The following is a 22,753-nucleotide window of genomic DNA, read 5'->3' as shown; positions in this document are numbered from 1 at the left end:
AAAGCAAACCATATAAGGTAACAACCAAGACGTTAATTAGGTCACTTTGATCGGAACCAATCACAGTCCAGCTACCCCCCAAATATTCACTGGTGACTCAATGTAATAAATCTGTCACCCAAAAATTGTACAGGAGCATAGGAGATTTTGCCCTATATAAACGGGTGCAGATTGAACTCGGAGAGCATTAATTTTCATAAGTTTGAACTGTTACTTTGTCACTCTGTCCCAGAGCAGTATTTTAACTTTGTAATTGATACTTTGTTGCTCCACCTGAGAGCCTTATCCTGTGTATTTGTAACCGTAACATAAACTAATAAACATTTAAGTGCAATTAAAAATCAAAATCATTCAATTTAATTAAAACACCTCCAACTACCTGGTCCTTCGCCGCTCCACGAAGCTACCTGTTGTCCTGTACCACCAAGCGCAAACAACAAGGGTAAGTTGACTTAATATTCTATTATTTCGAATTCCTTTCAAATCATCCAAAGCCCCCCCATTACGCGAATTTATTGATGTTACCTATTTCACTTTAGTGATTAGTCGGTATTGGCGACCCACAACTACTGATTGTACGTCCCAGTTCATTTTTCGCGACTCAATTTCGAATCTAATTCTGAATTTGTCCGGAATTGATCGTTAGGACGTCACAACACCAAGAATCTCACACATTAGCGCCACTTATGTGGTCCCATCATCGATGAGAACTACTCATGTCAACAGACTCATAACCTCGAGCAAAGTCGAAGTTGAAAACTGCGAAGCAAATTTTCTACAGAAAAATAGGGAGAAATGGTTCAATGTGTCGCAAACATTGTAAAAATAGATGAGCAAAGAAGACCCAGCTTCAAATAGCCTTCAAAGCTGACCATAACATGAAAATATTATTCCACAAGTCAGTATTACACCTTGAATACATTGTTGTTAATTTATCTTTAAAAACGTAACTCAAGTCATATAACTATATAACGGGTCCCAAAAATGAAGGAATCATAAAGAAATGGCTGAAGAATATTGAGTTGACCAAAGCTGAATTACCATGTACCGCATTTCTTTGTTCTGTGCATTTGAGTAACGAAGCTTTCAATAGAACTTCTGTAAATAGCATCTGACTGCTACCAGACAGTATTCCAAAGGTTAAAAAAGTTATCCAAGCATTGTGAATTATCTGATAATGAGTATCGATATGTAAGAATTTAGATTATAATTTCTTCCAATCTAATGCATGTTTTTACTAACTATAAATTCAACAACTTTCGGCGTGCTGCATTTGGATCTGATCAATAGTCTAATGAAAAGTATAATTGTCAATACTGTTTCATTACAGGATTGTACTGCAACAATGACTGCGGAATCCGAAGAAAAGGTAGAAACTCAAATTGAATCACATGATTTGCCATATAAATTGTTGCATATGGCAAGGGTACTTGAAAAGTTAGTCACCATTAAGAATAAACCAATGCTTATACTGAAGCAACTTTTTATGAAAGACTTGCCTGTTGACCAGTCAAAGAAAGGATATCCGGTAATGATTAAATTGCAAGTACGTGACAATATATCGGAAGATGAAAGTGTGCTTTTAACAAAACGACAATGTATCGAAGAAAGTGCTGAAAATACATTGGAGAGCCATGATGTAGATGATCACCCAGTTCAGTTCAGTTTAGTTTCACCCAGACTCCATTCCGATTCTTCAAGAAAATGACACTTGCGGACTTTATTGAAGAAACAAGCACAGAGCTACGCACAAGATATCAAATTACTAAAATGTCAACAAGGTGAAAAATATACTGCAAGACCAAGATATTGACGTCTTTGGAAACATAGCTGGCTCTAACTCCAACCTGCTGAAGCGGCTGATTGGCAAAACTAATAACAAACCATTACCGAAAACCTATTCTGCTCAACTTAAAGCCTTTACACTTCTCTACATTACTATTCTCTGCGAGTATATGAATACGTGCGTGATAAGTTTGATACCAGCTTGCCGCATCATAAAACCCTAAGTAGATGATACTGATCTGTCAATGGCGATCCATGATTTAATAACGCGGCATTTGAATGTATCAAACAGCGTGCAAATATAGTTTCTTATCCACTACTAGGCACATTAATTTTCGCTGAAATGTCAATAAAACAACACATTAGATATCATGGCAAGAAATTTTGTGGGTATACAGATATGGCCAAGATATTGTGTGTGAGATACAAACAATTGCAAAAGATGCCCTTTTAATTTTATTTGTTTGCATGAATGGTTCGTGGAAAATCCCTGTTAGGGTATTTCCTAATTAATGGCATGAATGTGGAGCAAAAAGCTAACCTCGTGTTACGATGTTGTGAGTTGCTGCATGAAGCTTACATATCAGTGAATTGTTTGACATTTGATGGTGCACTTGTTAACATTTCGATGGCAAAATTTCTAGGATGCAATTTAACAGATCTCAATTTTTCACAGCCACGATTTCAGCATCCAGTAACCAAGACATCAGTTTACGTTTTCTTTGATCCTTGTCATATGTTGAAACTTATTCTGAACTCTCTTGGTGACTTAAAGTATATCAAAAATGAATCTGGTTCACTCATTTCCTGGAAATACATTGAAAACTTGCACGAGCTACAAGAAAAGGAAGGCTTACATCTGGAAAACAAATTGACAATCACATGTCAATTTTCACAAGCAGAAAATGAAAGTTCGCCTTGCTAGTCAAGTATTAAGCAAGTTTGTGGCTGATGATCTGGAAGTGTGCGAAAAGCATTTACAATTAACACAATTTCAAAATTGTGTGGCAACATGCGAATTCGTAATTATCCTCAATGATCTGTTTGATATATTCAACTACAAATCCATCCGTGCCAATGGTTTTAAAAAAGCTCTCAATTGCGACAATATCCAAACTGTAACGCAATATTTTGACAAAGCCAAGCGATATATATCTCTAATTTTGACCAGTTTGTAACAGCTTTGCATTGCTCCACTAAAAAAATACATATTGACGTCGTAACTAATTCACAAACTGAAACTATTGATACCTTATTGCCCGAAAAATTTCGTCCCTTTACTGGTACAATGAAAATGCACCAATACACTTGGAGTAAGGAAAACTCTGGCCTAATACTATTCAATTCATTAAGTTGTCTGGGATATCAACCTGGCATCGTATGTGAACATTTCTCGATGGGACAAATAAACTACAGTGATAATCGATTGCAGTTAGGTACTCCAAAAGGACAGAAAGCGTCAAAAAGATCTCGGAAAGACCCTGTAGTCAGTGGTGAAGTCAAAAAACCCAAAGTAATTCCAAATGCAACTCTTCGACGAAGTTTAAGAAATAAGAAATAATTCATTAAGTATTTAGATTTAAAGTTCTGTTATAGAATTATATTTAATTATATAAAAATTGTATTATTGTTTTTTGAATTTATAATTGTTAAAAATTTTTATTAATTTCATTTATAAACTTATGTTAAATTTAGTTTTATTCCAAGACTACTATGAAAATTGTTATTCTAATTCTATTCTTAATAAATTCCAAAGATTGTTAAAGTCAAGAAAGAAAATACCAAAAATATCTTTGTATGATTATCAGAGTCTTATAATTTATCACTTGTTTTATTATTTTAAGATTTTAAAAGGATTTAGGCTAGTACTTTAAATATTTCATTCAGATGTCAGTACCGTGGAAATTGTGTCAGTACCGTGGCGTTGAAATTTTCAATTTTTGTTCTAGTTTCTTGTCTATTGAAGTTGTAGTAGAACTACGTTACAGGCTTAATTCTGAGGATAATAAAGGGCCAATAGTAGCCAGAAGACAGGTTTTGAAGCATTTTTAATTTTTAGAAATTTTAAGTCGGAAAAATCACAGTTATCTGAGAATCACCAATATGTTGGGTTTGGAAGTTGTAGATCGTAAGATTGTTGACCTGGGAAAATGCGGGCTCACGGAGGCCACAACAATAATCCAATGGTTCGGTAGTTTGTACCTGCCTACAACCTATTAATTCATACACAGTTGCGGGAGACAAGCACTGGTAACTGCATAGCGTTGGAAAGTACATCTATTCTACACGTAATGCCTTGACACGGATCGAAGGTTCAGTGGACAGCCACACAAACATTACTGACCACGACTATTTACCTGATATGCGAGTAATTTCCCGGTTTGCAGAAAAAATAATTGCCTATATAACTGGGTTCATGGTAAAGCAATTGAAAACCACTTTAATTAGTTCGGTATGCGTAGAAGCTCTAAGTGCAGACCGCAATTTCATACAGAATGGCCTACATAGTCTCATCGCACAGAAAAACTGTGGTGGCTTATCACACCCTTCATTTGATACATTTAAAACTTGTCAATTGTGGGAAAAAGTAATGAGACAGGCTTTGCAAGAATCTGGTGGGAAATTCATGAAGAAAGCTTATACTGGAGACTACCTTTTGAATAAAGTACTGTGCGACCTGACGTATAACAGATTTACCTTTGGGCCCCGCTGACCTGGCATGTCATATATATATTTCGTGACGTCAGAAGCGGGGAAAACGCCATTACGAATCCTGCGAGAACGGAAGCACGAATCTTACTCGAGAAATTTTTAAATTGAAGCTTGAATAAAAGTGTACGTGATAATGTTTATAATAAAGAATAATGAAGTGAATAAAATCACGCCAAAACAAACATGGCCGATCGGAGCTACCGCATGTTGAATATTCACTGATTGCACTGTTTCACAATTTCTTCCACTCTCACCAAACAGTTAGCCACGTACAAAAGCACTCACTTTATTCGGGAAAACTTATACTATCAGTTATTTTTTTGTAAATATTGCACGATTCGTAACGGCGATTTTCATGTGACAGCAGCCCGTTCTGATGTCTAGAAGTCTGTAATTTAGTTCAACGTTGAAATTGCAGAATCGCTGTAGTTGACCGAAGCCGTGCCAGATGGTAACACCACATCGTAATGCGCACACGTCCCATATTCACAAACCTTCTGCTAAAGCAATAATCTGCCGTATCGACGAGAGCATAGACGTGAATGCGAAATAATTCACAACTGGCGCGGGAAAAACGCTAATTTTTTAAACTCGCACGTGTTACAAGGTATTTATTTATCGTTATTTGGGAATGCTAACATCAGTTCACAATCTTTGTGACTATTCGTAATCGCACGCCTTTGAAATACATGCGTTTTTACTATAATTTCAGTAATTAATATATTGCGGGACTAATATTATTCGTCACAAAATCTGTAAATGTGAGAAGTTAGTCGGCATTGATGCTACTATTTGATACATATATCAGCACTGTATATCGGGCATTCTTCATAAATTTCGCAAAATTTTAATCTGATTCTTATTTCTATTTGACAAAAAATGGTATTCACATTTTAAAATATCCAATGATTCCTGTTCCTCGAAAAGTCAGGTATAAATAGCAAATCATCGACGTAGAATGTCTCATATATGCTCTTGATATTTTCATGAAATAGTAGCATCAATATTTGCTAGCTTCTCACACTTACTAATTTTTGAGAGAATGATTAGACCTGCAGCAAAGTGAATCTTACAATTTACGGAAGGTTTACGGTTGAGATAAAAAATTGTGGCCAACAGACATTCATATTTTTATTCAAAGCAAATTTGGGGGACGGGCGTATCGAAATTCGCCCAAGTGTGTTTTGACAATCTCCGTCACGGGTGGAACCAGGGGCGGGGGGGGGGGGGGGTTGAGATCATGCCCCCTCCTGGGCTGAGTCTAGGTCTACTAGTGATAATTTGTCCAATCTCATTGATGAATAGAAAGATTTACTTTGTTATTTGATAAAAATTATTTTTACGTATAACAATCAAATACGATTTCTTTTTAATTAGATTTATTATTGTACTAGAATTTAAACCTGTTCTGACCAGGGCTCAACTATACGCCCCCCTCCCCCCCTCCTTAACTTGAGAGCTGGATCCGCCCTTGATCACCGCAATGTACGATTAATGAAATTGATTTGAAACGGATGTGTAGAAATACCTACATCGGTCTGAGAATCAATTTCATCGTACGTACGTACAATTACTGCGTACAATGGTTCAAAATTCGTCACTAATACTTTACAGGGTCGACCCTAATCAAAATTCGGCTAACAATTTGCTTGCATTTTTGTCTTAGATTTTTTGGCTTTTTTTAATTTCGAACGAATATGGATTTCATATGTCATTTCTTCCGTTTCATATGTCAATTTCACAGACTTCTGAACAATGTTACAAAGCTTTTTTCTACATCAGATGAATTGCTTGAAACTTACTGAGTTGGTTGAAATTGTAATAAAATTACATTTATGCTGTTGTTATGCATCATTATCAAAGTCCGGCCCTATCGATCATGCGCTCTACTTGAAATTGCCACGAAAACCCATAGAAATCCTTTCGAATCCGTTAAAATTTTCTACGAATTCACTGCAATCCCATAACATTGTACAGAACTTTAGAACTCTGGAAGGAATCAGCATACACATTTCTTTTAAAATTAGTGTTACTATGATGCAAAACAAGTAGTACAGTTGTTTTCCGATTCCAAGTAGTATCCCTTCTTTTTCAAAATTCTATACCCCTCGTATCTATTATAATTTACCGTTTAGTTCATCAAATGTGAAACAGTAACAGTTTTTGTTGAATCCACTGGAGCCCGTGTTTCGTGAGGTGAAATTTCTCCGCAGCTTGAAGAAAATTACAAGGTTATACAGGGAATAAACTGTCAAACATAATGCTTCGGGAGCAAAATTAAAATCAAATGATTTTTAATTTCTTTATTTTATTCTAGAAACATCGTTTTTAGTAGTCTATTCCTTGTATGACCTTGTGGTCTTCTTCAATTCGCTATTAAATTTTACTTCGCGAAAGGGGGTTCGGCTAATTAAGTCCAGCAAGTGCCTCATCGTTATGATTCTAGGTTGACTGATCGTTAGACACCTTTCAACATTTTTGGCAATGTTTTTTGTCAGAACCCCCTCTCGACGACTCTTCTTTAAATACATGGAAGCACTCATTTTATATATAGGACGAGATGAAGAAAATAATTTTTTTTAGCACACCCTACTGTACATAAGCACTTTGAAAAAGTATGACAATAAGATTACAATTTATTGCATTGCAAACACAATCTAGTGGATAAGTGAAAATTTTAATTTGCCTCCCACCGAGTGCACGGTCGGGTTCTCTTGAACAGGATTTACAAACAGGAGGATCATGAAAGGTTTCGGTTCGAATAGTATATAGTGACAAGAGGAAGAAAAGCATTTTTTCGAATTATAATATATTTAAAAACTACATAAAAATTACAAACTAATTAATAAAAATTAAAAATATGGCGGCCCCCCTCTCCGCCACGGCCACCACCTCCACCTCGCCCCCCCCCCCCCCCCTGCGGTTTCCGCGACTTCCTCCACGGCGGTTCCGATTCCGGCGGCTATTTCTCCGCCGTGCGGTGCCGTCTGGCATGGCGGCAGCCAGCGCCACCCGCACGGCCTCCGTGATCCGTTCCTATAAACAACCAAACAATTATGATTCAATGTGACAATGTGAGCATTTTTTACTATTAAAACAGCTGCCGTTCTATATGGAATTATAAAATAGTAAACGGGAAAGCTGTTTCGCGGCCGCAGTTACAGTATACAGGGATTCCCACGCGACGAGGGTACAACACCCCAACTCCCTGCTCAATAAAAACATGGCTAAAAATACGTTACACTTAGAGAAAACTCTGATGTTATACAAAAAATGAATACGCTTCTTCTATAAAATATTCATGTTAGAACACAGAATTTGTTGTAAATACCAAAATTGCCGACATAATTCTTTTCAAACAGCAAAACCATTTAATCTCATAAAATAAACTTAGAAGTAGGAAGTCTATTTAATAATATATTATACCGTAAATCAAAAAAAAATTCTGTGAAAGTGGCAAAGTACTCTCCATAACGCGTCAAAAATCCTTTCTCGCAAGACAAGTGAATTTGACAGTTATCTATCTAGTATAATCAGCAAAAACAAAAAAAGTCGTTCGTGGTCTAACGCCATTGAATCAACCTGTCAATTCACAATTGGGTATTTCTTTGTCGCTATTTCATGTGGCACTAAATTAATCTTGCATAAATTACAATTAAACGTCAATTTCTCCAGTTACCACGATTGAACAATAATTTTTTAATCTTCGCACAATGATTTTACCGTGTACAGCTGATTTCGCAGTCGCAACAGATCTAGGATATTGTGGTGCTATTTTCCTCGACATAACTAAAACATTTTGTTTTTGCGCACCAAAACCAATTTAACTTTTTGGTTGTGGGAAAATGATGTTTGGTAGGATGTGCATTAACTCTCGAATTCGATTATCAGGACCAAATTTTGGTTATTACGATCACATTTTTTTATCGGTGTATGCTTCATAAAGATACTACTGATGGATATCATTAGATTATACTGGCAACTCCATACTTTTTGAACTTTGGACAATTAAACCTCTTCTTCATTCTTCGACAGACTCTTTCAATAACTTATATAAAAAAAAATCAAACAATGAAAAATGTAGTTAGGGAAATACCTCTAGCGTCGGGCTCGCCACGCGACTGGACCCCGCCGCCGAGGGAGTAGCAGGGGAGGGCGGAGGTGGCGGTATTCCCGCTATTGCTGGTGGTTGGGGCGCAGGCGGTGGTGGCGGTGGTGGTGGCGGCTGGGCAGCAGCCGCCATCAGCAAGCCGCCTCTCTCGCCGTAGTGTTCCGGAAACTAGGCAAATGAAATGCATAAGCATACGTTTTTTTTTTATCGTCTCCAGCAGGTATATGTCTTTCGACGATACATCCCACGGCACACGTGTTTTTGTGTACGAAAACACAGGATTACCCACCGGCGTCAGAAGTTGCTGTGGCGGCTGCCGCCAGCCATACCACTGGGGCTCCGCGTACCCCCAGTGGTAACCCGCCGGCGGAAAATTCGGGTGGATACCCGGCATGACCCCCGGCCGCAGTAACCGTACCAGGGGCCTTACCCGCGCACCACCTCCTTCGGGGTGTTGCGCCTCGTACCCCGGAGGCGGTGGCTGGGTGGTATCCACCCGAATGCGGAAGGTCGGCGCTTCTTCATTGTTGTTTGCTAAAAAATAAAATTCGCAAAATTAGTCCTATGCCAAATCAATTCTCTGTCAAAATAAATTCTAGCGAGCTCCCCTTCATCCGCATTACCAGTGCGGCAGCGACCAAGTATTTACATACTATTTGCAAATGTGGAAAATATGTTGCTCATGAATAATACCACGCATCAAAATCTTTTTACAGATTTCAGAGCCTATCATATACTGATGGCCACTAATCTTAAAATAATAGATGCATCAATTGATTGATTTCTAAAGTATAATTGAACACGACTCGATTCAATCAGTAACAATTAATCTGTCCATTCATTATTTCGTATTCTTTTGAAACGGTGCATGGGTAACCCAAATTTCGTAACTCTCAAGTACGTGGTCGTAATAGCGGAAAGCTTTTTCGATAACTTATAGTTTCATATAAGTATAACTTTCAGGCAAAAATATTTATTTATCTTTCACTTATTACATGAAATGGGCACTTAGTAAATACTACAATGATAATAATTCGTACTTTAATCACATGAATAGATATTGTACTGCGTCATTTATGTGAGTGGAAAATGAAAACCGATTACGAGGAAAGAGAATCGCGAATAACGTTATTTTTCAAATTTTGTCAAATATGATCTTGTGGCTTTATCTTTCGCAACAAATGGAGAAAACTAAAGCCAGAAGAACTATTCTGTCCCCACCCATTGAATATGAATATTAAGGAACGAAAAATCCGGGTGACATTCAGATACATGAATGAACAATCATCCGTAAAAAAATTGAATTTTCATCAATGTCTCCATAACTGATGCTTGTGTTAATCAAGTCATTTATACGATTTGCGAATCAACATAAAAACCCCTGTGATTTTCAAAATAGTAATATGAGATTTTTTCCCACTTCTGAATCCATTCTTTAAATGGTTTCAAAGAGATCACCGTTTGATAAATTATTCAATTTCGATTTTTCGTCTTTTAATGAACAATTTAACGCATGAAGAAGCAGAGAAAACAAATAGTGCTATCAAAAAATATTTTGTTTTTTTAAATGTTTCAAATGTTTCAAAGAAACGTTCCTTTTTTAAATCATTATTTCTAGTGATCTTTCATATTTTCTCAAGACGTTTTTTTTTCAATTTTTTATCGTTTAATAAATAACAAATTTGATGTAAACAAATAAATGTCCGTACTATATTTATTTCAGATAACACAAAAAAAATCTCGCATAAAAACAACCATGTATGACTTTTTGGAAAAAAAATCCCTTTTTTTTTGACATAATTTCAAATATTCTCACGTCTATAAGCTTGCCTTTTTTGGGTTATTTATCATTATAGTGCAAATAACTTGCAAACTATTAGTAATACAACAAAGACACTTGAAATCTTTGTATACACTACTGAATGAATAACAAATTGAGCTTGTAATGAAAGTTGTAGCTCGATTATTTATTAACTTGTTTTCATTTGTTTTGAAAAAAAAGCATAGAAATATTTTTTTTTTTACTTTTAAATTGAAATATCCTACAAACTATGAAAACAGTTCATAAGGTATTTTCATTTCGAAGTCGGATAAAAACGTTTCTATGGTTTTTATTTATAAAAAAATGCAGATGTCCTTGTCGTATTTTTAATACTTTATAAGTTATTATTCAAAAGTCGAATACCAATTGTTCTGTGTTTTTTTTTTTTTGAAATAAATGAAGATGTCCTTTTTGTATTATTGATAGTTTATACGATATTTTAATTCAAACGTCGGAAAAAAACTGTTTCCATGCTTTTTTTCAAAACAAATGCAAGTAAGTCTATAAATAATCAAGCTACAGCTTTCGTCATAAGCTCAATTTGTTTATTATTCAATAGTGTATAAAAAAGATTTGAAGTGTCTTTGTCGTATTGCTAATAGTTCGCAAGTTACTTGCATCGTAATGATAAATAACCCAAAAAGGCAAGAATATTTGATATTATGTAAAGGAAACAAATTTTGTTTTTTACAAAAATTCATATGGTTGGTTTTATTTATGATATTTTTTGTGTTATCTGAATTAAATACAGTACGGATATTAATTTATTTATATAACATTTATTAGTTATTAAACGATTAAAAAATGCAAAAAAAAAATGTTGTTGAGAAAATATGAAAGAGCACTAGAAAAAATAATTTAAAAAAAAACGTTCCTTAATATCAATTTGTACCAACAAAAAAAAGTTGTTAATATTAAAATGCGTTTTTAAACAATAGATAATTCTTGTAAGAAATGATTTTTTTCTTAAAAATAATTATTTTTATCGATGGTCAAATAGTACATTGTTTATCGCGTATATTAAATACAACCAAGTATCATCATTTTACGCGTTATCGAGGTACTAATATGACCTGGTTTCAGAGCAACTTGGATTGCGGGAAATTTTTTATTCTCAATCACCCTAAATGACAATGGCATCACCATTATTTCAATATTTTATACCTTAGTGATAATTTTTAGTGACACCAAGAGTGTGAAAGAATGCGTTATCTGTGTGCAAAAAAAATATTTGCTCGCTAAATATTATGATTGATATGTATTTACTTACGATGCATTGTTGCCGACGGTTCGTAGACAACGGACGCTCTCCGGAGTCTGTTGGCGTTGACGCTTGCGCTTCACACACGCCACGGCCCCCCACTATCCAGGAGGCCTCATTCCTGCGATTACTCGTGCACCGTACACATCCACTTTTCGCGGCGAACGGAGTAAGCGCGGATTTTTTGGTAATTTGCCGTATCGCTAATTCGAATCACGTGCAAATTATCACGCCATAAGTGTGTTTACATATATTTGTTACAAGCAACAATAATCTTGTGAGTGCAACAATAGATACCACACATAGCACGGATGGCAAGAAAAAAAGGTACAGTTTGGCGGCCAAACGAAGGAACCGTTCGTTGATATGGTGAGTGTTGCTAATTTCTTATATGCAATTATAGATATCATTCACAACAGTCTCGCTAAATGTGTACCTACCTTGCGACGTGATTCAAAATTCGCAGTTCATATTCCACGTGGCGAACCCTTGTAATAATAGCAGTTGAAAGTTCCTAAGACATTTTTCATCAAACGAGTTTTTCCATTTTAGGATGTATAAAAAATACCTGGTTTGGATATCTCTTTACGTCTCAACCTTGTGATTTCTGTAATCCACATCTGAATTGATACGGAAATTTCACGGTAAATTTTTTAATATATATTCAAGAAATTCTTTGTTGAGAAATAATCTTTACTACAATTTATGAAATGCCTAGCTGGTGAATTTTGTTCCCAATTCTCGTAAGGATTCACAAAAATTATTAGAAGTGAAAAGTAAACGAGGAATATTCGAATCAATTTCGGTTTTTTTTTCTGAGAAAATGTGATTATCCAGAACAAGTACTGAGGAACTTTTAACTTCGATTTTGTCAATGCGGTTCGAACAAATATCAAAATTTATACAATCTGAAAAGATAGTTTTGTAGACGATTGAATTCTCTACTACATAGTCGGTGAGTGACCCCCTGTACTTCCCATGTATAATGCGTGGGAGGGCTCCAAAGTTTAGGGGACGAATTTTCGATTTCGCCTCCACGCGGCGATAAATGACTCGATATTTTAACATTCGTTGAAAATACAAAAAACAATCATTTTATAAAAACAACGTGTCCTATCCTGATCCTATGGATAAATTAATTCTGAATACAAAGCATACCTTGTTTTTTCAAAATGATTGATTTCAGTATTTCTTATGAATTTTTAAATATTGAGTAATTTGTCGCCGCGTCGCGTCCCGTCGAGGCGAAATGTAAAGTTCGTCCCCTAAATTTTGGACTCCTCCCACGCCTTATCTATGGGAGGTAGAGTGGGTCATTCGGCGACTTTTTAGTAGGGAATTCAATCCTCTACAAAACTGTCTTTTCAGATTTTCGAAGTTTTAAAATTTGATTGAACCGCAATCGAGACACCGTTTTGGCGTCTTGATTTTTGGTGGTTTTTATTTTTTTCACCCCCCTAGAGTACTCGGATTTCAAAAATTCATTGAAAAAAGTTTCTCAGAATAACGTAACGCGGCTACCCTGAAAATCTAGAGATGTAAATAATTTGTTTAGTTTGTTGATGAAAATTGAGGCTCACTTGACTGGCCTAAACTGTAGCATTTCGGTATTTGAAATGCAAGCACGCTTGACACCGAACTACATACGTCTCGTATGAGAGAACAACACATACCGATGCGACTTTGTATTACGCAACGTTCGCGGAGTACATTTAGTATAATGTTGCGAATGGCAACCCGTTTTATTTTTTAAATACATAAACAACGTGTAGCATAATAAAATAAAGTAAGAAATTAATTCATTTACGAACAAATCAGATCGTCATCATTGAACACAAATGATGTTTAAAAATAACAATGATCACACAAATTAGAATTGTTCCATCAAAAAATGTACCTAACAATACTCATTTTGTCTATAACTGATTACTGCAAGTGAATTGAAATTGAGTCGAAGCATAATTCTAATTTCATACATTACTGTTATGTTACCGCATAATGAACGCTTTTCGCGTGAGTAACATTTTTACAATGCTTTAAAGAAGTTCTATGTAAGCTTTCAGTCTCTTAGCTCTTATTGTCCAAGAGCATTGTGTTGATTTTACTACGAGTGTGTGTCGTAATCGCGTCTCCGGCGCGCGACAGTCTCATTCTAAAACGGGTAACGATGAAACGTGCGGATGAAACATGTATGTTACAAATATCAATATCGTTTAGGATATGCTTGGAAATGATATTACTATTCTAATCGTATATTGTTAAATTAATTACACAAATATTGAAATTATCGACTCGCAAGGAGGTATGTGCTTGAAAAAATTAATTATTTCGACGATACTTGAACAGGTAACGACATTATTACATTTATTTATTTTTATAGCAGGGGAAATGCATTATGCACGAAGTGACGGACTCCCGGATCCGCGATTAGATTGATTGAGTTGAATAATAATAAAAAATAATAATAATAATAATGAGAAGGAAAAGGTGGAGAAGGGGATAATAGAGTTTAATTGATGCAAATTAATTTTTTGACAAAAACGGAAAATAAATAAATTCATATTATAAATGATATAATATAAAATCAAATAATATAATGAAAATATAATATAATAATAACATTAATTCTTATGCATAATAGTTGTATTAATAATTTCTGAACATCTTATGCCGTTTTATCCGATACGAAATGTTTTCCGCTTGTAGTAACGAGCAACATTTCCACTGATAATTTACGAGGTGCAAGTTTTATCAAGCTATAGCTCTTAAAGTAAACATTTCACGAAAAAAAGTTTCAGATAAAATTTATAGGAAATTTTATGTTCTACAAATTTGGTCATTACCATTTTTCATGTATCATCAACCGTTAACTATAAATTTAGCAATAAGCAAATTAAAAAAAGTTTGGAGCGCTATAAATAATAAATATGTGCATTGTACTGAAAAAAAGTTATGAAAAATAGTTGTAGAGAATGTTATTATCTACGAAAATGATTTGCACTATTTTTGTCGTACGATGCACGGTTCACGAGATATTTGATAAAACGTGTTTTCCAAGATGGCAGCTAACGCGGGCACCCCACCGTGACGCAAACTTGGATTTATATTCAGTGGAAACTTCTGAACATGTTCCAACAATAAAATTTCGTGTGTAGAAGATTGCAGAAAAAAATTCCCCGGCTCTTGGCCTACTGCGCCAAACTACCTGATGCAAAATCACGACGTTATTTGATTCATACAGCAACGTTTTAAATTTCAATCAAAATTTATGCGAACTGCTTGTTCGTATATTTCTCATAGAGCAGAGTTTGAAATAAATGGATAACTTTCGATACATAGTTATTGTACATGATTGATGATGCAATATTCTCATATTAAGAAATCTCATATTTTTCATAACGTAAGTTGTAAAATGATTATACCCTGCAGCTTAGAATTTTCCTCATATCCATGTGTTGTAAATTTTTACAATTATAATATCTTAGACTTATTACTGCAGATTTTACTTCCAACTGAACTTGTAAATCTTTCATAAACTTTCTTGCATGTATTTGAATGATCACGATATATTTGTCATTTTTATGACACTAAGATTGTATATATTAGGGGGCTCTCAATATTGTATAAAAAGAGTACACTTTCATTCATAAATTTATTCGTCGATGAGAAATTGTAAAATAATTTTATATTTTAAATCAATTACATCTTCTATACTAGAAATTTTACAATAAGCGTATAAGTTTCTCTTACACAATTTCGTGATATATGAAAATTGTTATCTGGGCGGCATGGTAGAAAATGAAATTGTTTTTATAAATAATTTTTTTTCTATTCGTGTGATCATTTTCAAGATGTGGTATTGTATAAATTCTGAAAATTTAAAATCGTTGTATCAATTCATGATGGTCAAGTGACCCGAAAACGGCCAAAGTACACTATTGTAATCTCGACTTTAATAATTAAAAAACTGTGAACGACCTCTGGAGATTGATATATCGAGTTTAAATTTATTGGGTATTTACAATTTCGAATGTAGAATATAATGACATGACGAGAAAGAATTAAAAAAAAATGTAAAAAATCAATTTTTTTTCATCATTTTCGGGATTATAAAAATTCTCGAGTGACTTCTTGCAACTTTTGGATCTAGCTGATTTTTCGTAAGCATTCCTAAAAAATGTTACATTAACGTATATGTATGCAAGATTTAAAAAAAAACGGTTTTTGTGGGCCATGGTAATATACATATTAATTTTTTGTCCGGACATCCCATGCATGGATGGTTTGGAGCTGCCCGTGCAATAATCCTCAGATATTCTCTCAGTGTGGTTCGCGTCGAGTTCTCTACACGAATACATTGTAGTGAGAAACATGACAGCTGCTGCTCGTCGAATCTGTCCGATGCTGAATTCGCAATGGCCAAATTTTTTACTATCTAATATTCAAGTGTAATCGCGTTGTTAAATAAAACCAACGATTATTTTGTTTTTAGCGATCTTCCGTAAAAATATGTTCATTACCTTTTTTTGTAAGAACGCTCACCAAAAATGTCCTTCATTACAAAAATCGACGAGGTGGTTCAAGATTATAACAAATCTTCAAAATGGTTAGTAAAAATTTATTTCGTTTGAAATATATTTTCGCAATGTTATCATTATCTACGTTTTAAATTGTCAATATAATGAGTATTTGAACTCGAAAAAATACAAAGTGCATTGTTTTGAAAATCCTAAAAATCTTGAGTGACCTCTCCAAATTGATATATCGAGTCAGTCACAATTTTCAGGATAATAATCATTTGAAACGTCGGAGATGAGAAGTTGACGATGAAAAAACTTTTAGAAAAATTAAATATTCTTTCAACATTGGGAACTTATAAGTGGCACTCTGACCTCCCAAATATCTAACCACTCTGTCCCAGTCGCTGTCTTGTGTTTTCTATAACTATGTATAGCAAACATGGCCGCTCATTCCCAGTCGATTCGATAGGCCACGCTTCTGTGTTGATTCACAATATTGAAAATTTCTTGAAATCTTGGGAGACCTCTTAAAATTATTTGATTGGCTGGTGTTTGGTAAGCATTCATAAAATTTGTTAAATCAATATATTTTTTTGCGAGATCTACAAAAAGAATACTTTTTTTAGACCACCGTAACGTCTAATTATTTTTAGATTTGGAAATTCAGGTTTACATCTCATGAGATGCGTAGTTATAAGGTTAGAACAAGTGATTACAAAATTCCTTTTTCACATAACAGATTGTGCATAGGTTCGCAATGTTAATCAAATCACATCCTAAGCCTGTCGAAATAGCACTTTCAATTCTCCAATAATTTTATAACGGACGGAAAAAAGTATATATGGAGAGTGTAAACAATTGAATTTGTCGAAAAGTAATATTGAAGGTGAATAATGATAAAACACGTTTCGTTAGGGATTTCGATTCATGAATACGTATAGCGTCGGAATAAAGAAATTAAAAATTTGCTACCGCAAATAATATATAAACAACGAAGATGAAACTTTCCTATGATTAATAATAATTTACAAGTTTTATTCACAAGTTTAATTCACAGGCTGCCGCAGTTCGTTACTCGTTCTATACTCCGTTTTATAACAGTGCGTAACTAAGCTAAACAAATCGAACGATGTAATCAAAAAGAAGTTATCATATCGTTACAGAACCGGTGATCAAGTTGCAACAGCGTTCGATAAATACGGTGATGCGAAATAAAATTATTACAATTGTGTCCTATGTTGTTTGTAACTATTTGCTTATTATTATGATTATTATTATTAAAAAGCTCGCAGTTGAAAATATTGTAACCTGTTTTTGGTTTTGTTTTTCTGTGCCGTTAAGAAAATGTTTTCCTTACTACTACGAATAATATGAAGGACTCCGCATTTCGTTCGCACGTGTCATCGTTTATTCAATTATTACGAGTTAACGGTTCTACGGGCGAAAAAATCGCAAGGGATTTAATAATTTGTTAACTAATAGAGCTAAAAACTCGGAGTACGATCAATTTTAGGCATATTAATGTCCTAAGCCACTTAAAAATAAGAATGCAGAAAGTAGTCTTGACCTCCTTGTGATATGTTGAATAGAATCTTGGATATGTAGGCCAATCATCAACACAACCAGTTGATGTCAACGTTTCGACTCTGTGATTTGAGTCATCTTCAGGACCGAAAATTTATTAATTCATCTGTAGAACAGAATCAAAATTTACAACTCGACTTGCACATGTCGCAAAGTCCAGAAAATAAAATTAAACGTGTGTATGCGACTAACCTTGACACATTACAAATAGCCCATCACACTGGCTCCAAATAAGCTTAGAATTTTAATAAGGACGGACAATTTGGATGGGTATACCCATCATCTAGAACAAATTAACAAAAATTATAAAACGATCAAGGAAAGCTCATGTTACAATGGAAGAGAGCAAACTAACCTTATTTACAGCGCATAGAATTTTTAGTGAAAGAACAAGACGTCAGCGAATATTAAACGAGCCAGCTAATTTTTTTAAGTCTCTTCTTCCGAATCTCCCACCTCTCCATTAGGATTGCTTTAGATATTAAAGATCAAAACAAACGTAAAACGCAACACGTGTAAGAAGCAAGAAGGATCAAACAGGAAGACCTAAACCGAAACAGTCTCTGGATCATGAATCGATATTAATGGAGATGTGAACATCGGAAGACAAGATGGTGTAAACGACGAAACTACAATTAAATATTACGCGTCGGTAACTGACATAAACCCAATCGGTAACGTAACTACCTCCTAGAGTTAGAAATTAATTTAACATAAACATCGCTCAAATGTTCAATGTCCTGTCTCAAATTAACAGAAGTGACACTGCTCACAATATTACACATTTCAAGTAACAACTGATTATAATATCTGGGTTCAATATGCAAAATTTTAACATTATCATAATCGAATTGGTGTTGTAAATTTAAGGCATGTTTTGTCAGTGCTGTTTGGTGGTCCTCACTGTCTTTGTAGTTGTTTTTGTGTTCATTTAACCTAGTGTTTAAACACCGGCTTGTCTGTCCAATATAAGGTTTGCCACAATCTATACAGGAGATCTTATATACCACATTAGATTGTTTATCAAAAGGAAGACTATCTTTGCCAGAATCGAACCACCTACGTAGATCATTCAAATTTTTGCCTACAAATCTAACATTATATTTTTTGAAAGTTCTATTTAAATTTTCAAACAACCCTGCAACAGACGGAATAGAAATAAAGGTTTGGATGTTATTATTTTCTCCCAAATTTGCTGTACTGTTAATGTCAGAATGTGATATTTGTGAAACTCTTCTACTGATTACTCTGTGTAATAAGCCAGGTGGATAGTCATTCTTTATAAGCACATCAGAGATTAACTTTAGATTGCTGGTATGGTAACATTCGTTCGACAATTTGATACCTCTATCTACCAAGTTGATGATCGTCCCAATTTTATATGATCGTGGATGATGTGACTTAAAATTAAGGTAACGTTGTGACCAGGTAGGCTTTTGAAACCAATTAGTAGCAATGGTAGAAGAATCGTTGATGATAGTTATGTCAAGAAAATTAATTGTGTTATTCAGTTCAGTCTCTACGGTAAATTGTAATCGAGGGTGGAAGCCATTAAAAGTGTTGAGTTGAGTCCACAGACTGTGTAGGCACAGCAGTTGAAATGTCATCTACATATCGATAATAAAACGGCAAAGTGAATGGAAGTTTTTTGATACAACACGATTCTAAATCATCCATGACTATATCAGCTAATATTGGTGATAGGGGGGAACCCATAGGTAAACCAAAGGTTTGTTTCGGTTTAGGTCTTCCTGTTTGATCCTTCTTGCTTCTTACACGTGTTGCGTTTTACGTTTGTTTTGATCTTTAATATCTAAAGCAATCCTAATGGAGAGGTGGGAGATTCGGAAGAAGAGACTTAAAAAATTAGCTGGCTCGTTTAATATTCGCTGACGTCTTGTTCTTTCACTAAAAATTCTATGCGCTGTAAATAAGGTTAGTTTGCTCTCTTCCATTGTAACATGAGCTTTCCTTGATCGTTTTATAATTTTTGTTAATTTGTTCTAGATGATGGGTATACCCATCCAAATTGTCCGTCCTTATTAAAATTCTAAGCTTATTTGGAGCCAGTGTGATGGGCTATTTGTAATGTGTCAAGGTTAGTCGCATACACACGTTTAATTTTATTTTCTGGACTTTGCGACATGTGCAAGTCGAGTTGTAAATTTTGATTCTGTTCTACAGATGAATTAATAAATTTTTGGTCCTGAAGATGACTCAAATCACAGAGTCGAAACGTTGACATCAACTGGCTGTGTTGATGATTGGCCTACATATCCAAGATTCTATTCAACACTTGAAAATAAGGCCTGAGAACTATTTCATACTAAATTTGTTCACCTCGTCTGTATATGTAGCCGGCGCCGCGCGGCGTTGAAAGCTCAAACAGCCGAAGAAACCGTCAACTCTTCGGCTACGATCGCTGCTGGTACGCACGACGAGCGACCACCTGCAATGACAATCGAAACGGTCGAAGTTGTATCAAACCACGACCAACCGAGCACGTCCGGAGGTACTCCCCAAGGCATGTCATCTCCCGAACTGTTACGCATCTTGCAATCAGAAGATGATAGCGAAGCAGAAAAAACTCCCGACGATAACGTTCGTGACAATGACTGCGACATACAGACACCCGCTGCAGCAACCGAATTCGAATGGCCCGAAGAAGATGGCCTGTCCGGTTACGAGTTGGTTGTATCAGACGCTGAACCCGCCCTACAGTGTCCGATGCGATCCTTGGTAATCGTGGGTTCGCGTCAGCAAGGGTTGAAAACACAAGTCTTTTTTCAATGCCAAATGTGCCTCTACAAAGACAGCGTCTGGACTGAACCGGAAAATCTGCAATCTATGGACATACATCATAGTGCGGTGGCCGGATGCATAACGAGCGGTATAGGGTATTCACAATTGGAACGACTTTTTGCAGCAGTTGATGTACCAAATATCGCTCAGCGGACCTATCTGACTTACGAAAATAATATAACGGTCCAGTTTATGAATGCTGCCCACGATGAAATGCAAGCTGCTGGAAAACTTGAGAAGGAATTAGCTCTCAAACGAGGTGACGTCGTTGACGGCATCCCTCATATTCCCGTCGTAGCGAATGGTAGCTGGATGAAACAATCTTACCGAACTGGAAAGTACGACTCTTTGTCTGGAGTCGGAACGATCATCGGTTATCATACGCAGAAGGTCCTATTCATCGGGGTACGTAACAAATTTTGTGCCACGTGCGAAAGGGTGGCCCGTACTGGGAAAGAACCCACGGAGCACACGTGCTACAAAAATTGGGAGCGAAATCGCAGTTCGACCAGCATGGAGAGTGACGCTATCGTCGACGGATTCGCGTCCAGTATTGATACGCACGGACTTATCTACTCCACTTTGATTGCCGATGGAGACAGCAGTGTGTACAAGAAGATTTTAGACAGCAACCCGTACCCGAATATGATTGTGAATAAGGTCGAGTGCACCAATCATTTGTTGCGTAATCTGGCAACGAAAATAAAAGACACGCTAAAAAATAAAGGTCGCATAGGGAAATTGCGCCAAGTTGTAGAAGGCAGCGTACTCAGGCTGCGAACTGCTGTATCGAAGGCTGCCAAATTCAGATCGACGGAAGACGGTCCCACAAGCCTAAAAGCCCGAAAGCTTTCTGGCGATATTTTGAATGCGCCGAGCCACGTTTTTGGCGAACATAAAAAGTGCGCTGAAATGGGGTACTTTTGCGATGGTTCGTTAAAAGAAGGCGAAGAGAACCACGTTCCAGCTCTCAAGTCTTTCGGACTGTACGACAAGATACAGGAAGCTTTTACTAGTCGGAGTTGCTACTCTGACAGCCTAATATTAGGCGTAAACAGCAACGGCGTGGAGAGGTACAATTCCATCATTTGCAAATATATCGGTGGAAAACGAATCAATTACGGAGCCAGAGGTTCGTATACTGGAAGATGTGATGCTGCCGTCTTACAGTTCAATACGAATAAATCTCTGAGCGTATTGAGTGAAGCCGTGAATGAGAAACCAACAGCAACGTTGCGGCGCATGGAAGAGCGACACATTCAGAGGAATCAGAATAAAGCAGCAAGCGTAGAGAGATGTGCCGAGAAACGAAAAGCTCAAGGGAACCACGACTCGAGCGCGACACCACAAAAAGTTAGACGTCCGAACACAACCGAAGACTACGGACCTAATTCTCAAGGTCCCGAACTACCTGAGGAAGAAACCGAGAAACAAACGCAGTATCACTACGATAAACTGCTAGAATGGCAAGCGGATCGTGATGAAATTGAACGGACAACTAGGGAGCAGGGAAAAAGTGAACGTTGGCTGTCAATACGGAAAAAATTATTGACTGCATCGAATTTTGGACGCGTGTGTCGCATGCGAAGTGACACATCGTGTAAAAACACCGTCAAGTCGTTGCTGTTTCCCACACCATTGCGGCTTCCTGCTATCGAACATGGCCGTCAATGCGAAGAACAGGCGCGAATGCAATTGGCCACCGAGCGCAATATCTGTTGAGTCAAAGAGGTTATCGCACTCTTGAATGTTACCGCGCTTGCGTGCGCAGTCTTTAGAATACGGCCAGCGGTTAGTGGGCGCAGCCATCCTGGTAAAGCCGGATGTAACGTTCAAAAAGTTAGTCTAAGCGTGAACACCGCAAGAGTCGGTTCGTTAAGAAATAAACAATTAACACCTTTTGTATAACGTGTCTAATCTTCTTTATTTCATACCCCTACCTACAGCTCTGTTGAAAACGAATTGTGTCAACAATATCAACATCGCGGAGTGTGGGTTGTTTATCGACGAGGAGCTACCGTACATCGGGGCGTCGCCGGACGGTGTAATTGACGACGATGGGATTGTGGAAATCAAGTGCCCGTTTTCCATAAAAAACTTCTCCCTGGAAGAAGCGATCGCACAAAAAAAGGAAACGTGCATCGTATTTTCGACAG

General features: G+C 36.2%; 1 protein-coding gene across 1 annotated transcript; it reads left to right on the top strand.

Annotated features, from left to right (window-relative positions):
* The first annotated feature begins 837 nt into the window (after positions 1-837).
* Positions 838-3,260, top strand: LOC124414702. The gene is made up of 2 exons (XM_046895728.1): positions 838-898; positions 1,331-3,260. Exon 2 carries the CDS (start codon positions 1,346-1,348, stop codon positions 1,706-1,708), a length of 363 nt encoding a protein of 120 aa, XP_046751684.1. The 5' UTR covers positions 838-898; positions 1,331-1,345; the 3' UTR covers positions 1,709-3,260.
* Positions 3,261-22,753: the final 19,493 nt, after the last annotated feature.

The sequence above is a fragment of the Diprion similis genome, chromosome 14, assembly GCF_021155765.1.
Source record: "Diprion similis isolate iyDipSimi1 chromosome 14, iyDipSimi1.1, whole genome shotgun sequence".
Taxonomy (NCBI): domain Eukaryota; kingdom Metazoa; phylum Arthropoda; class Insecta; order Hymenoptera; family Diprionidae; genus Diprion; species Diprion similis.
This window is presented reverse-complemented; position numbering and strand designations above follow the sequence as displayed.